The 16965-nt window shown below is 48.4% G+C and overlaps 1 protein-coding gene across 1 annotated transcript in view; it reads left to right on the top strand.

The window, feature by feature from the left end:
* LOC141051011 (uncharacterized) overlaps window positions 1–16965 on the top strand; it is an 89524-nt gene that overhangs the window by 52758 nt on the left and 19801 nt on the right. Inside the window, exons 6-10 of the mRNA XM_073547788.1 lie at window positions 5007–5156; window positions 5282–5461; window positions 5545–5668; window positions 5752–5846; window positions 6037–6127. Of these exons, the coding sequence (XP_073403889.1) occupies window positions 5007–5156; window positions 5282–5461; window positions 5545–5668; window positions 5752–5846; window positions 6037–6127 (640 nt within the window). The remainder of the gene's footprint in view (window positions 1–5006; window positions 5157–5281; window positions 5462–5544; window positions 5669–5751; window positions 5847–6036; window positions 6128–16965) is intronic.

Consider the following 16965-nt stretch of genomic DNA (forward strand, 5'->3'; position numbering starts at 1 on the left):
ACAGGAGAGACTGCACCCAATCAACTTGCTGGAGCTCAGATCTGTCAGTCTATCTCTTTAACATTGTAAGCACTTACTACAGGGGTTGCCAATCAGAGATCAATCAGACAATGCTACTACTGTGGCCTATGTCAATTGCCAGAGGGCACATGAAGTCCATCAGCTATGGAGGTCGCAGGGATTCTGGAGTGGGCAGAGGACAAGATTCCTCTAATCTCTGCAGTTCGTATACAAGGGATGGAGAACTGGGAAGCTTACTTTCTAAGTCTCCAGAAGCTACCTGCAGTAGAGTGGGTTCTTCACACAGAGTTGTTCAGGCAGGTTTAAAGCCATGTGTAGATCTATTGGCACTCAGACTAAGTAACAAGGTGCCAAGATTTGTGACAAGGTCCCGGGACCCCCCAGGCAATCGTAGTCGACACTCTGGTAATAATCCCTCGGTCCCAGTTCACTCTGCCTTATCTTTTTCCACCTCTACCACTTCTACCCAAACTTCTCAAGAAGATCAGGGCAGAGGGTGTTCCAGTCATTCTCATTGCTCGAAATTGGCATCGATGGGCCTGATATTTGGATGTGATCAATCTCCTGGCGGATGTCTCATGTGCTCTTCTGGACCGCCCAGACCTTCTGTCCAACGGTTGTTCTTCCATTTGAATTTATGGGCCCACAATTTGACAGTGTGCCTGTTGAAGCTGCAATTTTGAGAACAGCAGGTTTGGCTGAATTTGTCACCCAGACTATGATTAGAACTTGGAAGCCATCCTCATTGTAAGTTTACCAACACATTTGGAGGGCTTATTTTTGTATGTGTTAGTCTATTAATTCTTCCCAATATCTTTTTCCTTGTCAGTGCTGCTCTCCTTATTAGAGTCTGGATTGGAAGCAGGGGCTGCCCTTAACTTTCTCAAGGGTCAGGTGTCTGCCTTGGCTAATCTGTATCAGAATGATTTGGCATCTAACCTGCAGGTTAATACTTTTCTCCATGGGTCCATGGGGTGGCTCACGTTAAGCCACCCTGTGGGGATACCTTGGTCCCTTGGGATCTGAATCTTGTTTTAAAAGCTTTTCAGTCTCGACCTTTTGAGCCTATCAGAGCGATCTCTACACTTTTTCTTTATTATTAGGAAGCTTTCCTTATAGCCATCACTTATATTGGGAGGGTCTCAGAGCTTGCAGCTTTGTCTTGTTTCGCCCATTACCTTATTCTTCATCAGAATAAGGTAGTGTTAAGGTCAGTTCCGTCTTTTCTCCCGAAGGTAATTTCAAGTTTTCACCTTAATGAAGATGTAATTTTACCTTCCTTTTATCCGGCACCATCTCATCCTATTGAGAAGGCTCTGTAGAGGATGGACGTTGTTAGAGCCTTAAGGTATTATTTATTGACCTCATTTAGGCATTCTGATTCTTTGTTTGTTATACCACCGGGTCTTTGTAAGGGACAGGCCGCTTCTAAAGCAACCATTGCCTGCTAAATCAGGATGGCTATTATCCAGGTCTATAAGGCTAAGGCCAGGGAGGCCCCATTTAGGATTAGGGTGTACTCACAAGCAGTAGGAGCTTCCTGGGCGGTTCATCATCATGTATCAGCATTGCAGTTTTGAAAAACAGCTACTTGGGCGTCGGAGCATACATTTTGTAAGGTTTACAGGGCCCACACTTTTGCCTCGGCAGATGCAAGCCTTCCTAGGAAGATACTAAATGCGCCAGTAGCCCAGACTTCCATTTGTGTTACGGCGGTAGACTAGATGGTAATGGTATGATATTTAATACTATATCCCTATGGATATCTTTATGAGGTCCCATAATTCTGTGTCCATAGTGATTCAAACGAGAAAAATAGATTTTTTTACTTACTGTTTCTCATAGTCTTCATTGGGGGACACCGCTTCCTTCCTTGGTTGCTTGGTTGGGCGTACAGTTATGTTTCTTCTAGGCGTTAATTCTTTTCTCCTCCTACTGCTTTCTCACAAAACTGAGGAAGCCTGGCTCCTGCAGGCGAGGTATAGACTGCTTGGGAGGAGCCAATTTTATTTAAATGCAATAATGGTGTCAGCCTAGGGGTGGCAGCAGACTATCCCATGATTCTGTGTCCCCCCAATGAAGACTTCGAGACGAGAAACAGATTTTATAATAACTAAAAAGTCTATTTTAACCAGCAGTATTATATGTTTTATACTTATGTAATGAGAATGATGGAGATGGCAGGATTAGAGTTGATCATACAGTCATGGCCAAAAGTTTAGAGAATGACACAAATATTAATTTTTACAAAGTCCTACTGCTTAATTTTTTCTAAAGGCAATTTGCATGTACTCCAGAATGTTATAAAGAGTGATCAGCTTAACAGCAATTACTTGCAAAGTCAATATTTGCCTGGAAAATTAACTTTATCCCCCAAAACACATTTCAACATCATTGCAGCCCTGCCTTAAAAGGACCAGCTAACATCGTTTCAGTGATTGCTCCATTAACACAGGTGTGGGTGTTGATGAGGACAGGGCTGAAGATCAATCTGTCATGATTAAGTAAGAATGATACCACTGGACACTTTAAAAGGAGGCTGGTGCTTGGCATCATTATTTCTCTTCTGTTAACCATGGTTATCTCTAAAGAAACACGTGCAGTCATCATTGCACTGCACAAAAATGGCCTAACAGGGAAGAGTATCGCAGCTAGAAAGATTGCACCTCAGTCAACAATCTATCGCATCATCAAGAACTTCAAGGAGAGAGGTTCCCTTGTTGCCAAAAAGGCTCCAGGGCGCCCAAGAAAGACCAGCAAGTGCCAGGACCGTCTCTTAAAAGTGTTTCAGCTGCGGGATCGGGCTACCAGCAGTGCAGAGCTTGCTCAGGAATGGCAGCAGGCAGGTGTGAGTGCATCTGCACGCACTGTGAAGCGGAGACTCTTGGAGCAAAGCCTGGTCTCAAGGAGGGCAGCAAAGAAGCCACTTCTCTCCAGAAAAAACATCATGGACAGACTGATATTCTGCAACAGGTCCATGGAGTGGACTTCTGAGGACTGGGGTAAAGTCATTTCATTTTCTCTGATGAATCCCCTTTTCGATTGTTTGGGACATCTGGAAAACGGCTTATTCGGAGAAGACCAGGTGAGCGCTACCACCAGTCTTATCTCTTGCCAACTGTCAAGCATCCTGAAACCATTCATGGGTGGGGTTGCTTCTCAGCCAAGGGAATGGGCTCTCTCTCAGTCTTGCCTAAAAACACAGCCATGAATAAAGAATGGTACCAGAATGTCCTCTAAGAGCAACTTCTCCCAACCGTCCAGAGCAGTTTGGCGATCAACAATGCCTTTTTCAACATGATGGAGCACCTTGCCATAAAGCAAAGGTGATAACTAAATGGCTCAGGGAACAAAACATAGAGATTTTGGGACCATGGCCTAGAAACTCCCCAGATCTTAATCCCATTGAGAACTTGTGGTCAATCATCAAGAGACGGGTGGACAAACAAAAACCTTCAAATTCAGACAAAATAAAAGCATTGATTTTGCAAGAATGGACTGCTATCAGTCAGGATTTGATCCAGAAGTTGATTGAGAGCATGCCAGGGAGAATTGCTGAGGTCCTGAAGAAGAAGGGTCAACACTGCAAATATTGACTTGCTGCATTAACTCATTCTAACTGTCAATATAACCTTTTGTTACTCATAATATGATTGCAATTATATTTCTGTATGTGATAAAAACATCTGCCAAACACACATAAAAACCAGAGGGCAGCAGATCATGTGAAAATATAATATTTGTGTCATTCTCTAAACTTTTGGCCATGAATGTAGATGTGACTTCTCCATCTGTCTGTATCTTTTACAGTATTTGATTAAGGTAAAGATCTGACACAATAAACGTATTTCTATATTTAACAAGCTTCTTTTGGTAATGTTTTTTTCCTTGTGTGTAATTCTTGACAGTTATTTGTCATTTTTTTAAGCACCATACGTTTTTTTAAATACTGTTTATATTAAAGTGAACCTGTCAGCAGAATTGTGCTCAGTAATCTACAGACACTGTCAGGTTGACACTGTTATACTGAATAAAATGTTACCTGGGGTGAAGAAATCCTTCTTGTGGTTCTTGTGTAATCAGTGTTAGAAGTTTTCAGTTAATGAGATACTTGTGCTTTGGGGCAGGACTGTGTGCAGAATCTTATCTTCCTGCTCTAGGCCAGAGAAACCAAGGAGAGACCTACCCACAGGCCGCCCCGAAGCACACACATGTTCCTCATCATAGAGACAGACTGTTTGTGCTTAGGGGTGACCTGTGGTCAGGACTCTGTTTGGTTTCTCTGGCCTAGAGCAGGAAGATAAAACTCTGCCTACAGTCCCAACCCGGAGCACGAGCATCTCATTAACTGAAAACTGCTAACACTGATTACACAAGAACCAAAAGATGGATTTCTTTACTCTAGGTATCATTTAAACCATTTTAACACTGCCAACCTGACAGTGTCTGTAGTTTAATTTGCAAAATCCTAATCAGAGGTTCACTTTAAATCTAAAGTTTAATAAGTTTGTTCCTTGTTGTTGTAAATGTACCCACATCCAAGTGGAAACGTATAGCTTGTTTTTTTACCCAGAGTATGCCAAAGTGCAAGAAGTACCTATAGGCAGCTTTGAAAAGTTGTCTGGGCATGTGAGCTAGTGTACCACCCAGGGCAGGTGTATTGGTGGCCTATCAAAATAACGAGTGGTAGCTGCGAGAAGTGTGGTGTGGATGTGTGAGATGACTGTGGAGTGCACTTAGGTCATTTTTAGCCAATTGTGGTTGTTGAATGGACAAGTGATTATGACAATTGGGAATCTCCTTTTACAATCACATTCAAGTCACGAGTGCAGCAAGTGAGTGCTGTTTATGACATTCCAGTTTGTGATCTGAGAATACAAGATCTACACGTTCTATCTCTTCATATGTTCCCTTTATTATCGCCTGTAATCGTGTTATTAAAAGGGATCTTTATGATGTTAAATTGTCCACTTCTCATCATTCAGGTCCCTATAATAGTGGATCTTCTCAGTGGAGATCTTCTATATAAGAAAATTTTCCTGATTGATCCATCAAGGTTGGATATGGACAAGGAGGAAATGTCGGAGAGGATATTACACCTCACCCTAGAGATCATCTTCCGACTTACTGGAGAGGTGAGAGATACTGATGACGTCACATTACATCTTATCTATGGGAATAACAGATGGACAGAACTGGAGAGGTGAGGACTCTGGAAATGTCTGTAGTGAGAATTATTAATGTGTCTCTCCATAACCAGGATTACACAGTAGTGAAGAAGACCTGTAGTGAGCGCTGTCAGGCCCCTGTATGTGAGGGATGGGGAAGACTCCTGAGCCCAATCACGAGCCCTACACCTTACCCCCTGATACATGAGGACATAAATGACCAGAAGATGCTAGAACTCACCTACAAGATAATTGAGCTGCTGACTGGAGAGGTGACACTCCTGGGAAAGCTGGGACATTATGCTGTAACGCTATGAAGGGACCGGGGTGATGACAGTATCATTGTATGTGTCAGGTTCCTATAAGGTGTCAGGATGTCACCGTCTATTTCTCCATGGAGGAGTGGGAGTATTTAGTAGGACACAAAGATCAGTACAAGAACGTCATGATGAAGGTTCCCCAACCCCTCACATCACCAGGTAATAGACAGGACTAAATACACACAGCATCCAGTTATCTGTATGTAAAGAATGAATTCAGTCCTTTTATGTGTTTCCTCCAGTTCTATACAGTAAGGCAACACCAGAGAGATGTCCCCGTCCTCTTCTTCCACAGGACTGTAAACAAGAAAATCCAGATGCTCCTCAGGATCATCAGGTAGATAGAGAGAAGGTGTCATGAAATCTCTCCTATGATTTGTAGACAGCTGTGAACATCTTGCGCTCAGTCTTGTTGTATCATCTAATATTATGTTTTATGTGTAATGAGAACGGTGGAGATGGCAGGATCAGAGCTGATCATACATGTGACTTCTTCATCTGTATGTGACTTACAATATTTATTTAAGGTTGAAGATCGGACCCATATTAAAACTACAGAGGCATACGTGAGGAGGGATGAGCGGTGTAAAGAAGAGATTCCTACAGATGATTACCCAGGTGAGTAGTTACCAATACATGCAGAGAAATCACAAATTTTCCTCCATCAATGGCTGTCATTGCTTTATCAGTCATGTAGTTTTACCATATCACAATTAAAGTTCACTATTCTGCCACTATAACACTGCATGCACCTCCATCCAAAACTGTCCCTAATAGTTTGAGCATTTATATAAGGAATAGTACTGGAACCACTCATTGTTGAATATGCAAGGCCAGGAAATAAAAATGACCCCTTATTAGTAGAGTAAATAAAATGTAATAAGTTTTAATCTTGGATAAATGTGAATTTCTGTACAATGACAGCAGTTTCCCTTTATCCTGTGTTAAGCCTGTTTCACACTTCAGTTTTTTGTGTCAGTCAAAATCCGCCAAAAAGGCGGAAAGCGGATCCGTTCCTAACTTATGTGAACGGATGCCACCGGATCCGTTTTTTTGACGGATCCGCCGAATTAAGAATTTTAAAGGAACCGCTGCCCGAGAGAGAGAGAGAGACGTTGCAGGGTCCATCCAGGCATGTCGGCGGATGCAAAAAATTTGGCGGATCCGCAAAAAAACGGATCCAACGGATGGCCATCCGTCATGATCCGCCGGTAATGCAACTCAATGGGGAAAAAAACGGATCCGCCATAAAAAATGGCGGATCCGTTTTTTTCAAAAACCGGCGGATTTTGACTGATGGTCAAAAACGGAAGTGTGAAACAGGCCTTAGGCAGCGCTTACTGAATGTGTTGGGGGACACTCATTTGGCAACGGGATGAAGGCACACAGGAACATTTTCTAGCTTAAATAGTCCATGCAGTTTATTATACGCTCATAAACCACTATAGGCCATCTTATATATCACAGACCTAACATATAGTCCATAGCACTTCCATAGTTCACGGCTTTACATTGCAGTCACTAAACACACCGGACTTCTCTTTTTCCAGTTACCATGGGCGACCGCATGCTGTGCCCATGTCTCTTTCATAATTTTACTCCATGATACACAACATTAGGTTGCAGTCTCTAAACACGCTGGACCTCACTTCGTCCAGTTTCCGTGGGTGACCGCACAGTTCATTAACTGACCCTCATCAGTGCACACAGTCCCCCATACTCTGGGTTACCTTCCAGGAGCTCCGCTTCACACGCTGACTCCTTATCAGTTCTGGTTTCTAGGGAAGCTGCCTAACTGGGATCACTGTCCCAGTTGATAACTTGTTCCACAGGCCAAACCCGACAGTCCAGACCCTCAGAAGGACGGTAGCTTCCCCACCACAGTTAGCTGTCACAGGCTCTGCAGGTACATGGTCTTACCATGTGCTCTTCAGGAATGCGCTCCTCTTACAGGACATTCCAACACAGAGACCATCCAGGTGTGACGCGAGTCATGGCAGTAAATATAAATACTAGTTACTGTAAGTAAAGGGAGGTCAAACAATCCGAGGTCAGGTCTGGGAAATTGGGCAGTACAACAAAGATAAGTCACAGACGAAATCCAATATACAAGCCAAGGTCAGGAAAGCCAGAGAGACAAAACAGTTAGGCACAAGCAAAGTCAGGTCACAACCAAAGGGTCTGAGTCAGGGAAGAGAATCAAGTCAAGCTGGGTCAGGCGCAGAGCGATTAATGTTCCACAGGCAGCAGCAAGTATACGATTGACAGTTTGGAGAGGAACTAGCATGCTTAACCCCTTTCTGACATCTGACGTACTATCCCATCCACGGTACCTGGGCCCGAATGACCGTGGACGGGATAGTACGTCAAGCACTTTAATGCGATAAATTCCGACGCCATCTTACCTTAGGGAAGATGGTGTCAGCATCCTGGGCTCCGATCCCGCCCCCCGGCCTCAATTCTGAACAGCCAATCGCAGCCTATCAGATTGTCCCGGCTAGGAACGGAGTACCGATGTACTCGATCCTAGGCCTGTGCCTGGCAATGCCAGGAACCGGCTAAAAGCCCTCAGATTGGTGCAATCGCCGATAGCATCGATCGCGCCAGTCGCAGGGCACAGTGGCGGTATACTGGTGGCAGTGCCCTGCCAGTACCGGCCCGGATCGATGCTGTAATAGCACCGATCCTAGGCCGGAGCCTAGGACAGGTCCAGCAGGGCCTGCAGGAGCTGGTTGGCGCGATCCATGTCATCGTCAATCGTGACCGCTCTGTGCCCTGCTGGTGACCTGACCGTGCCCTGCCTAGGAATCGGAGTTGTGACCTCTGATCCTAGGAAGTTGCCATGGTCACCAGGGCCAGCAGGGATTGGTGGGATCAATATAATCATTCGATCCCACCAATGACAGGTCACAGCAGCGGTGTGACCGCTCTCTGACCTTCAGGTGACCTGTATGACTGCTCTGCAGGGGTCCTCACACTAGCTAAGGATTCCTTACAGATTGGTCATACTGCTGGATCTCCTGCTGTGCTGGGTATTGTGGTTCCACAGCAGCCTGTAGTACCACAATCCCTGCTGAAGAAAGAAGAAAGAAAAACCCTACAACTGTAAGTGTTACCTGATCCCTGCCCAATCTATCTTCATTTACCCCCTCCACCCCTCTTTGCACACATTTTCCATTGGGGGACACAGATACTGTGGGTGTATGCTTCTGCCGCTTGGAGGCTGACGCTAAGTGAAAAAAAGAGGTTAGCTCCTCCTCCGCCGTATACACCCTCGCCCCGATTGTGAGCGGAAATCAGTTTTTGCTTAGTGTCCGTTGGAGGCACACATCTGGCTTTTGTTCTCCAGACTTTTTTCTTTTTTTTTAAAGGAAGATTAGACAGGGGCAACGGATCCTATTGAAAGGGTCCGATTTCCCCAAACCAACAACGGCCGAGCACGTGCGAGTGTTGCCTCCACGTATCCTCTCCCGCGACGTGGGACACAGTGCCGGACTTAGCCCTGACCACCCCTAGGTTTTGAAACCGTGGGCTGTACAGAGGCACAAGAATAGTCCGTGCGGCCCCCACTGCTCCACCAATGCGTAGACTGCGGTGCTGCAAGGTGGTGGACGGTCCCTCTTCTCACCCCCTGAAGAGGTTAGATGGAGCTAGGATGCCTGCACCATCCTATTTCGAGGCCCCCCTCACATACCTGAGCTGGGAAGCTGAAGATGATCATCAGAGGAGGAAGGCCTGGGAGGGCTCCGGCGGCAAAAAATCCACAGGGCTGGAGCCCTTAGTCGGCAGCAGAGCCTGGTCAGCGGCAGCAGCGGAAGCAGTAAATTTGTGCCATTTTCGGTGCCGTGGGAGGTGGGTCTGCCCCCCCCATTGCGGGCATGCGATTAATTGAACCCGCGGCTTCATCTGGAGCTAGGCCGCGGGCCGGAAATCCCGCCCCCTTGCAGCGCGTCACTTCCGGCGGCCTGCCCCTCGTGCCTGAGCGGTGGGAAAGAAATTTAGCCCCCCGGCTTTGGATTGCGGCTAGGCCGCAAACCGGAAGTACCGCCCCCGGAGAGATTCTTCTGTCGGCGGCTCGCCCCGCAGCTGTGGCGCGCGTTTGCTTGTATGGAGCAAGCACCAGGCGTCCAGGGTGGCTGCTCCCATCAGGTGTCAGCTACTAAGCATCTTGAAGAAACCAGCGGGCGAATCGAGAGGACACGTGGGAGCACAGTACTGGGGTAAGTGCTGCCTGAGAGGCCACGCTACAGGGACAAACAAAGTGCTTCCTCCCCCCCCCCCCTCCCCAGCAGTCTGCAGTACGGATGCTGGACAGATACAGCATGTCCGAAAAAGTGAAGAAGCACACGTTTTTATACGCTGCATGCATCTCTTGTCGGGCCGCCTTTCCGCAGGCGCAGAGCAAGCGATTATGCGAGGCCTGCGAGTCCGAACGCGCCCAGGAGCATTCCCCTGCGACCGAGACCAAGGTGCCAAGCCCCCCGCGGAGTGGGCTCTATCACTGTCACAGTCCATGGCGTCACTTAAGAGGGCAATCGAGTCCCTTCGTGCCCCAGATAGGGGCAGGGACAGTGGCTCGCCTCTCTGGGAAGAGTCCTCGATCTCACAAGGGCCTCCGGCCTGCAGGGGCCGCTCTCACTCCAGGCAGACCTGGGGGAAACTAATGCACACGGTGTCTCCCAGTCCATCCAGTGCCTTGGCATTCGTAAGTTCCGCTTCTCGCTCCCCGTCACCAGTGGTTGTTAGCGAGCAGACCTCAGATTTCGACTCAGACGAACCCCTTGACCTGGATGCTCCAGGGTCTCGTGAGACAGTGGACAGCCTCATCGAAGCCGTCAACCAGACCTTGGGGATTGAGGATGATTCCACCTTGGCTACAGGGCATAAGGTTGCGTTTAAGCATGTGAAGCGGCTGCATAGAGTTTTTTGCGCTCACCCAGAGTTTGAGGACATAGTGCAGCGACACAGGGAACGGCCAAATAGGCGTTTCTCGGGTCAGAAGGCGCTCGAAGCAAGGCATCCATTTGCTCCGGACCTTCGTAAAAAATGGACGGAATCGCCGTCGGTGGATCCTCCGGTGTCGCGCTTAGCCTCTAAAACCCTGTTATCCATACCTAGTAGTTCTTCTATTAAAGACCCCACGGATCGCCTCATAGAGAGCTTAGCTCGCTCAGTATTTGAGGCATCAGGGTCAGCCCTCTCTCCCTCGTTCGCAGCAACATGGATAGCCAAGGCCATGATTTTGTGGTCAGAATCATTGAACAAAGTCTTGCAGGAGCAAGACCTACCTGTAGAGATATCGGAGATCACGAGTCAGATCGCGATGGTCGGGGACTACTTAATCAATGCTTCTTTGGATGCGGCCAATTGCGCGTCACTTGCTGCCGCTAACGCAGTTGCTATTACAAGAGCTCTATGGTTAAGGACATGGCGGGCCGATTCTACCTCCAAGAAGTCCTTGACTTCCCTGCCTTATCAGTGCGGCCGCCTATTCAGAGAGAAGTTAGATCAGCTCATCTCCGACTCCACAGGAGGGAAGAGCGGTTTTCTCCCTCAGCAAAAGGTCAAGCCTTTTTTTCGCCACCCGTTTAAGACACGTTTCCGGGCCTTTCGCAACCCCGGGTGGACCACTGCGGCCAATTCCGCCGCTTCAGGCCGTCCCAACCAGGATAGGGAGCGGCAGGTCTCATATAGAGCCAACCCATTGGGGAGAATGCGTACTCGACACCTCCGTCGAGTGGATCCAGATCCCAAAGATCGTCAGCCAAATGACTCGAGGCAAGGTAGGCGGCCGCCTACTCTGGTTTCGGCTTGTCTGGCTCAATGTCGCACACGACGCATGGGTAAAGGAGTTGGTGGCCTCAGGTCACAAAATAGAATTTCTCAGATACCCACCCTCCAAGACGATTGTTTCTTTCCTGTCTTCCCAGGGTTGATACCCAGGCAAGGGCTCTAGTACGAGCCATCGAATCGCTCCAGCGCACCGGGGTCATTATTCCCATGCCAGAAAACGAAAGAGCTCAGGGCTTCTATTCCAACCTGTTTGCGGTTCCCAAAAAGGACGGGTCTGTCAGACCTGTTTTGGACCTGAAGCTCCTGAACAAATTCATCAGGCTCAGAGAATACTTGGCCTCGATCGACATCCAGGACGCATATCTACATATTCCCATTTTTCCTCTTCATCAAAGGTTTCTACGCTTCGCCATCAATGGTAAACATTTCCAGTTCGTAGCGCTACCCTTCGGGCTAGCCATGGCCCCCAGAGTGTTCACAAAGGTTATGGCAGTTGTCATGGCCATACTGCATTCTTGAGGCATAGTCATCTTGCCTTACTTGGACGACCTCTTGGTCAAAGGCCCTTCAATACGGGCATGCGAGGAAAATGTCAACATCACGCTAGATACTCTTACCCGCTTTCGGTGGTTGGTCAATACAAAGATGTCATCCCTGGTGCCAGCTCAGAGGATTGCCTTCTTAGGAATGATCTTCGACACTTGCCGAGGGTTGGTAAATCTCCCTCAGGACAAGTTGCTAGCTCTCCGACAGGGAGTCCGGCCACTTCGCCAACCAGTCCCTCATACCATCCGTTTCAGGATGAGGATTCTAGGGAAAATGGTGGCAGCAGTGGAAGCGATACCGTTCGTCCAGTTCCATCTTCACCCCCTGCAGCATGCCCTCTTGTCAGCCTGGGACAAGAATCCTTTCACGCTCGATCGGCGGTGCCGGCTGTTCTCTCAAGTGAGGCAGTCTCTCGGGTGGTGGATAACCAGTTCCTCTCTGACCAAGGGGAAACCCTTACCCCCCCAGACCATTGGTTGGTGATGACAACCGACGCCAGTCTCCTCGGCTGGGGAGCGGTGTTTCGCCACCACACGATCCAAGGACGGTGGTCCCCGCAGGAGGCACGCCTCGCGATCAACTTATTCAAAGAAAAAATTGACCACATTCGGCAGGAAATGATCTCCCAATCACCTCATACCTTGCACCGTCCTCCCTCCCCCACTGCATCTAGCTCACTCTCTGATTTTGAACCAGTCACAGAAGATGAAGTAAGCAGGCTCCTTGCATCTTCTCGCCCAACCACTTGCACCAGTGACCCATTTCCGTCACATCTCCTCCAGTTCCTTTCCCCTGCTGTCACCCCTCACCTAACTAAAATATTTAACCTCTCTCTTCTGGTATCTTTCCCTCCTCATTTAAGCATGCCATCATACATCCACTACTTAAGATACCATCCCTCGACCAAAACTGTGCCGCTAACTATAGACCTGTCTCTAATCTTCCCTTCATCTCTAAACTCCTGGAACGCCTGGTCCACTCCCGTCTTATCCGCTATCGCTTTGATAACTCTGTTTTCGACCCTCTCCAATCCGGTTTCCGCTCTTAACACTCTACTGAAACTGCCCTCACTAAAGTCTCTAATGATCTACTAACAGCTAAATCAAATGGTCATTACTCCATGCTAATTCTCTTGGATCTCTCTGCAGCATTCGACACTGTGGATCATGAGCTCCTCCTCACTATGCTCCGTTCCAATTGGCCTCAAGGACTCTGTTCTCTCCTGGTTCTCCTCCAATCTCTCTGACCGCTCCTTTACTGTATCTTTTGCCGGTTCCTCCTCCTCTCACCTTCCCCTTAGTGTTGGGGTTCCTCAAGGATCGGTTCTAGGACCCCTCTCTTCTCCTTGTACACTGCCCCTATTGGTCAAACAATCAGTAGATTTGGTTTCCAGTACCATCTCTATGCTGATGACACCCAATTATACGCTTCTTCTCCTGACATCACGCCAGCCTTTCTAGAAAACACCGGCGATTGTCTAAACGCTGTGTCTAACATCATGTCCTCACTATATCTGAAACTGAACCTGTCAAAGACTGAACTCCTTGTGTTTCCTCCCTCTACTAATGTACCTATACCCGACATTGCCATTTCTGTTCGTGGTTCCACTATTACTCCCCAGCAACATGCCCGCTGTTTTGGGGTCATACTTGACTCCGAGCTTTCCTTTGCCTCCCACATTCGATCACTGGCTCGCTCTTGTCATCTGCACCTCAAAAACATTTCTAGAATTCGACCTTTGGTTACTTTTGACTCTGCAAAAACTCTTACTGTTTCTCTTATTCATTCTAGTCTTGACTATTGTAACTCTCTTCTAATCGGTCTCCCTCTTACCAAACTCTCCCCTCTCCGATCTGTCTTGAATGCTGCAGCCAGGATCATATTCCTCACCAATCGTTACACCGATGCCTCTACCTTGTGCCAGTCATTACACTGGCTACCCATCCACTCCAGAATTCAGTATAAACTTATTACCCTCACCCACAAAGCCCTCCATGGCTCAGCATCACCCTACATCTCCTCCCTTGTTTCAGTATACCACCCTACCCGCGCCCTCCATTCTGCTGATGACCTGAGGTTAGCATCCTCAATAATCAGAACCTCCCACTCCCATCTCCAAGACTTTACACGTGCTGCGCCAATTCTTTGGAATGCACTTCCCAGGTCAATACGATTTGTCCCCAATCCCCACAATTTTAAGCGTGCCATGAAAACGCATTTATTCAGACTGGCCTATCGCCTCAACACATTAACCTAATCTATTCCTGTGTGGCACAGCCAAAAGTTTTACCATAACCAGGTTCCCCGCATCATGTTCCCACATGCTTTATGCATCCATTAGCCCTCTGTGTCTGTACTGTTACACACTTAACATTATGGCTGGTCCATACAATCAGGGCAACTGTTACCACCCACCTTTCGTGTCTACCTCTTTCCTCATAGACTGTAAGCTTGCGAGCAGGGCCCTCATTCCTCTTGGTATTTGTTATAATCTATGTGATTATTATTATGCTGTAATGTCTATTGTCTGTACAAATCCCCTCTGAAATGTAAAGTGCTGCGGAATATGTCGGCGCTATAGAAATAAAATTTATTATTGGAAATACGAGCAATCCGACTGGCTCTGCAACACTTTCATCACTTTCTAGCAGGCCACCCCATCCGGATTCAATCGGACAACGCCACGGCGGTGGCTTACATAAATCTTCAAGGGGGCACCCGCAGCAGAGCAACCATGTGCGAGGTGGGGCACGTTCTTCATTGGGCCGAAGCAAACCACTCGGTGATTTCGGCAGTCCACATCCCGGGCGTGGAAAACTGGGCGGCAGACTTCCTCAGCCTGCAGGGTCTTGCATCCGGAGAGTGGTCACTACATCCTGAGGTCTTTCAGCAGATTTGCCAACTGTGGGGGACTCCGGATGTGGACTTGATGGCTTCCAGGGTGAGCGCCAAGGTGCCCACATATGTCGCTTGGGCCAGGGACCCGCAGTCAATTGCTGTGGATGCGTTGGTTCTGCTATGGAACCAGTTTCGCCTCCCATATCTATTTCCCCCACTGCCATTAATCCCGAGAGTCATCAGAAAGATCAAGGCAGAAGGGATTCCGGCGATTCTGCTGGCCTCAGACTGGCCCCGTCGAGCGTGGTACGCAGATCTAATGCAGCTGCTCGCCGATGTTCCTTGGCGACTGCCAGAGTGCCCAGATCTACTTTCTCAAGGGCCGATTTGCCACCCCAACTCAGGGGCCCTGTGATTGACGGCATGGCCGCTGAATCTTGGATTCTAACCCAGGCGGGGTTTGGGCGTGAGGTGGTCGAGACAATGGTTAGCGCCCGGAAGCCTGCGTCGGCACGTATTTATCATCACACCTGCAAGGTGTTCTTTGCTTGGTGTCGGGGCCGTGGTTGTTCTCCACTGAGATTCTCGATCCCCAACATCTTGGCCTTTCTCCAGTCTGGCCTAGAATCAGGGTTAGCCCCAAGCTCCCTCAGGAGACAAATATCGGCTTTGTCCGGCCTGTTCCAGCGCAGAATTGCTACAAATTTGCAGGTGAAGACTTTCATCCAGGGATTCTCCCACTTGGTACCTCCCTATAAGGCGCCTATGGACGCCTGGGACCTTAACCTGGTCCTAAGTGTTCTGCAGGAACCTCCATTTGAACCACTACAAGATGTCTCTTTGCAGTACCTTTCCTGGAAAGTGGTGTTCCTAGTGGCCAACTTCTATCAGGCGGGTCTTGGAGCTGGCGGCCCTATCCTGCCGAGCCCCGTTTCTCGCTTTCCATAAGGATAAGGTGGTGCTCAGACCAGCCCCTCCTTTTCTGCCACAGGTCGTTTCCTCATTTCACATGAATGAGGATGTTGTCTTGCCTTCATTTTGTCCAGCACCGGTGCACCGGGTGGAAAAGGCTCTTCACACGATCTGGTAAGAGCCCTCCGGAGGTACGTGTCGAGGACGGCACCCTTTCGTCAGACGGATACGCTGTTCGTGCTCCCCAAAGAGCGCAGGAAGGGACTCACTGCCTCAAAATCGACCATAGCCAGATGGACTCGTTTGACTATTCAGGAGTCCTACCACATTAGAGGCGCGCCGATTCCAGCAGGGATCAGAGCGCATTCTACTCGGGCAGTGGGCGCCTCTTGGGCGTTTCGGCACCAGGCTTCGACGGAACAGGTTTGCAAGGCAGCAACCTGGTCCAGCCTGCACACAGTTGCCAAACATTATAATATCCATACTCAGGCCTCAGCGGATGCGAGCCTGGGTAGAAGGATTCTCCAAGCAGCGGTGGCGCACCTTTAAGCAAGAGGTGCATGTAGCTTGGATTGGTGTTTCAATCTCCCACCCAGGGACTGCTTTAGGACATCCCACAGTATCTGTGTCCCCCAATGAGGCGAAGGAGAAACAGGGATTTTTGTGATAAACTCACCGTAAAATCCTTTTCTCCGAGACGCTCATTGGGGGACACAGCACCCACCCTATTAGCCAAGTTGGCTCTTGTTTGTTTAATTAATATGCATTTTTTGATATTAGGGTGTTTTTTTTCTGGACATGTTGTACCTGTATTAAGGCTGATTTTGTTGTCCTCCTACTGCTTTGGCACCAAACTGATTTCCGCCCGCAATCGGGATGAGGGTGTATACGGCGGAGGAGGGGCTAACCTCTTTTTTTTCACTTAGTGTCAGCCTCCAAGTGGCAGAAGCATACACCCACAGTATCTGTGTCCCCCCAATGAGCGTCTCGGAGAAAAGGATTTTCATCCCCCCCCTTTGCTCCACCTAACTACAATCCTAACTGATCCCTGCCCGATCTCTTTTCATCCACCCCAATCCCCCCTTTGCGCAGCCGGCGATCGTTGATTGGTGATGCAGTTCACCGATCAACACTCGTGCTTGCCTTTTTTTTAGCCCCCTTTGCGTCAACTCCGCACACACATCCTGCAGCCGCAAAACTTTGATAAGTGACGCAGCTCACTCATCATAGCTTGTGCCTGCCGTTTTTTCCTTTTTTTTCACCCCCCCCTTTGCGCCACCTGACTACAACCCTAACTGATCCCTGCCCAATCTCTTTTCATCCAACCCAATCCCCCCTCCACCCACCTCTGCGCAGTCGCCGAGCGT

The sequence above is a fragment of the Dendrobates tinctorius genome, unplaced genomic scaffold (assembly GCF_039654945.1).
Source record: "Dendrobates tinctorius isolate UK_male_01 unplaced genomic scaffold, ASM3965494v1 ptg000155l, whole genome shotgun sequence".
NCBI lineage: Eukaryota > Metazoa > Chordata > Amphibia > Anura > Dendrobatidae > Dendrobates > Dendrobates tinctorius.